The 3,728-nt window shown below is 43.7% G+C and overlaps 1 protein-coding gene across 1 annotated transcript; it reads left to right on the top strand.

The window, feature by feature from the left end:
- Positions 1–2,677: 2,677 nt before the first annotated feature.
- On the top strand, positions 2,678–2,989 carry LOC112113347 (histone H4-like). Its single transcript, XM_024209602.1, has one exon. It carries the CDS (start codon positions 2,678–2,680, stop codon positions 2,987–2,989), a length of 312 nt encoding a protein of 103 aa, XP_024065370.1.
- The last annotated feature ends 739 nt before the right edge of the window (positions 2,990–3,728 follow it).

Below are 3,728 nucleotides of genomic sequence, written 5' to 3' on the forward strand. Positions count from 1 at the left end.
CATCTAAGGCCTGATCCAAAGCCCACTGCAGTCAATGGGACTAACTCATATGAATAAAGATTTGCAGGGTCAGGCTCCAAGTATGGATGATGTTTTCTGTGTATAAGGGACAGTTCTCCAAACACTTATCCATGTGAATAGTCCCAACTCACATGAACAGTCACGTTAAATTTGAAGTCAATCTTCAAAGCCAGTGGGACTGCTACGGTGAGTGGCTGTTTATAAAGATTTAGGGCCAGATCTTACACTTTTACCCCTTTTTGACCTGGGCAATTAGTCAAAAATTCAGGGTCCTGTGGGTTGTTTCAGTTGGAGGAGAAATGGATGATGGAGGCAGGTATCTTTGTTTGTAAATAAACAAGAGTGCATCACAGTCGTGTGTCCCTGAACACAGCAGGAATCAAAAAGCAGGAGATAGCTTCTCTGCTCAATGCTCCAAGCTCCTTTTAGGGTACGTCTATACTACCCGCCAGATCGGCGGGTAGTGTTCGATGTATCGGGGATCGATTTATCGCGTCTCGTCTAGACGTGATAAATCGATCCCCGAATCAACAACTGTATTCCACCTCAGCAGGAGGAGTAAGCGAATAGCGTAGCTCAAGTTGCGTATCTTAGTTCGAACCCCCCTGCTAGTGTAGCCCAGGCCTTAGACAACACTTGGCCCAAAAGTGCTGTCCTCTTAGTTTTCTGTCAGGGCCAAGCTAGTAGCACTTCTGTAGTTGTGTCTAGTGCTTCCTTCACTCCCCCCCCTCTGGTCTTTCTGCCTCTCCCACAGACACACAGACCTTCACAAAAAGAATAGCCAGTGAAACTCCTCTGCCCACATGTGCCTTTGTTTCAGGCAGTGACACATGCCTGTATTTGGGGAGAAGGCTATTGTTTCAGCAATCTGGCTCCCTAGTGTACCTTAATTGTTTCTTATATGTATCCCAAATGAAGGGCAGCTGTTGCATTCCCCAGTTTCAACCCAACCAAGTGCCTGGGATGGGCCACCCTGAGAATGCCACACTCAGGGTAAACTGCAAGAAATAGGGCAGACAATCCCCCAAAAACTGGTGGTTTACTCTATAATTAGATTCACCAAACCAGTAACAACAAACCTCTGTATCACCACACTGGTTAACAAAAAGGCAAACAGTCTCCTTGAGGCATTTCAGCCCTCGGCTCCCATCCAGGCAACCCAAGCTAATATAGTGAGAGGTTACTAAAAACCTAATTCCCCATATGTGTGGTTCTTTCTAATCCCAAAGGATCAGACACTTACTCTAGGTCAGGGGTTCCCAAACTTGGTTCACGGCTTGGCCAGGAACGGCAAACCGCCGTCACTGGGAGCTGCGAGCGGCTGTACCTGCGGACGTTCAAGTAAACAAAACATCTCGCGGCTTGCCAGGGGCTTACCCTGAACAAGGCGCAAACCAAGTTTGGGAACCACTGCTCTAGGTCAATATGTATTTCAGATCTTACCTAAATATCATGCTGTCAGCCAATCCTTAGTAAACTAAAGATTTATTAAGAAAATAAGAGTTATAAATGGTTAATAGATCATATACAGTAGAGCCTCAGAGTTATGAACACCAGAGTCACGAACTGACCAGTCAATCACACACCTCACCTGGAAGTGGAAGTACACAATCAGTCAGCAGCAGAGACCAAAAAAAAAGCAAATACGGTACGGTACTGTGTTAAATGTAAACTACTAAAAAAAATAAAGGAAAAGCAGCATTTTTCTTCTGCATAGTAAAGTTTCAAAGCTGTATTAAGTCAATGTTCAGTTGTAAACTTTTGAAAGAATAGAGTTACGAACATTTCAGAGTTACAAACAACCTCCATTCCTGAGATGTTCGTAACTGAGGTTCTACTATACATACAGATGATTGCAAAGTCCTTATATCAAGTTTGTAGCAGTGATGGAATAGACTGCTACCTTGCAAGAGTCTCTCTGCTAACTTCAAAAGATTGGAAGGTCCTCAAGTCCATAGTTCATAAAGCTCCTTTTAGTTGTAAATCCACATTCGAGAATTAGAGCAGGAACGAAGCAAAATGGAGGTGTGTGAGGCCTTTTATATCTTCTGCCATGTACCTGGAAATTTACTGTCTCAAACAAAGCCCCCAGCCCAGGTGCATGGAAAATTACTGGCCCAAGATGGAGTCCAGTCTCACATGTCCTTATATGTCCCTACATGTTTTTGCTGAATCATAGGTGGTGGCCATTGGCTCCTCGCTGTCTGAGGCATCCTCAGGAAGAGCTATCTAGACAGGATGAGTTTCTTCGGTGGTCCATTGTGAGACTGGAGTATCCTTCATGGGCCATCAACACATAGCTGTCTAGCCCTAATGCAAATCTGAGGGGTGTCACCCAGGAACACATGTTTTAGATATAAGTATATAGCAATATTCATCATTTTAAATACAAAGATGATACATGGATTTAATCAAGACAAATCATAACTTTTCCATTGACACCTTACATGACATACTTTGTGCAAGATTTGCTGCAATTGTATAACAGTGGTAATATCAATGATATAAATGGTCATCTTTAATCATAGAGCATCACAGTACTAATACCTGCTACTTCCCAACAACAGACCCTTTCTGTCCCAAGATCTGGATAGCTCTGCCTGTATTTTTTTTTTTTTTTTTTACACAGCGGTGGTATTAGCTATCTGTTTGCAAGATGTCCAGTCACGGCAAGGAGGGAAAGGGGCTGGGTAAGGGAGGTGCTAAACGGCACCATAAGGTCTTGCAAGACAACATCCAGGGCATTACGAAGCCGGCGATCTGTCGCTTGGCTCGCAGCAGCGGGGTGAAGCGCATCTCAGGGCTGATCTATGAAGAGACCCGCGGGGTGCTGAAGGTTTTCCTGAAGAACGTGATCCACGATGCGGTGACCTACATCGAGCACGCCAAAAGGAAAACCGTGACTGCCATGCATGTGGTGTACGCCCTGAAACGCCAGGGGTGCACGCTGTACGGCTTCAGAGGCTGAGTCAGTGGGGGAGGGATAGCTCAGTGGTTTAAGCATTAGCCTGCTAAACCCAAGATTGGGAGCTCAATCCTTGAGGGGGCCACTTAGGGATCTGGGGCAAAATCAGTACTTTGTTCTGCCTAGTGAAGGCAGGGGGCTGGACTCAATGACCTTTCAGGGTCCCTTCCAGTTCTATGAGATAGGTATATCTCCATATATTTTATTTATTTTTGGGTTAATGAAATAAAAGAGAAAGATATTTCCTTGGAAACCACTATTGCTGAAATTTGGCAAACTCCAGAAGATTATGCTGCTGAACACAGGATCACAGTAGTTTTAGGAACTAAAAACAGTCACGTGACAAAAGCGTCAGGAGCAAAAGGTAAATGTCGGCATTTGTAATAAACAGTTAATAAACATTGCAGATTTTGAGATGCTGCACCTGTGTTTTCCAGTATTTCAGAATTTATTACATAAAATCCATTGACCTTTCAGAGCTGTGTGTGAGAAGCAAGAGTGTTAATTATACTTTAGCTTTTTTATTGCACAACATTAGCATACAAATAGGCCATCAATAACCAATTACATTTACACTCTTCATCTTGGGAAGCAGATAACTACAATACTAAGTGTGGTTACACGTGTGCACACAAACCCTTTTCAGTGGTTGAAACATTTCACAGTTGAGTACTGAGTAGGGAAGATATAAGACAAATGGATAAATATGGGCATAGGAAGATTGCAGAGCATTCAGGCAGGG

Source organism: Terrapene carolina, unplaced genomic scaffold, assembly GCF_002925995.2.
Source record: "Terrapene carolina triunguis isolate 2854851 unplaced genomic scaffold, T_m_triunguis-2.0 Scaffold58, whole genome shotgun sequence".
Classification (NCBI taxonomy): Eukaryota; Metazoa; Chordata; order Testudines; family Emydidae; genus Terrapene; species Terrapene triunguis.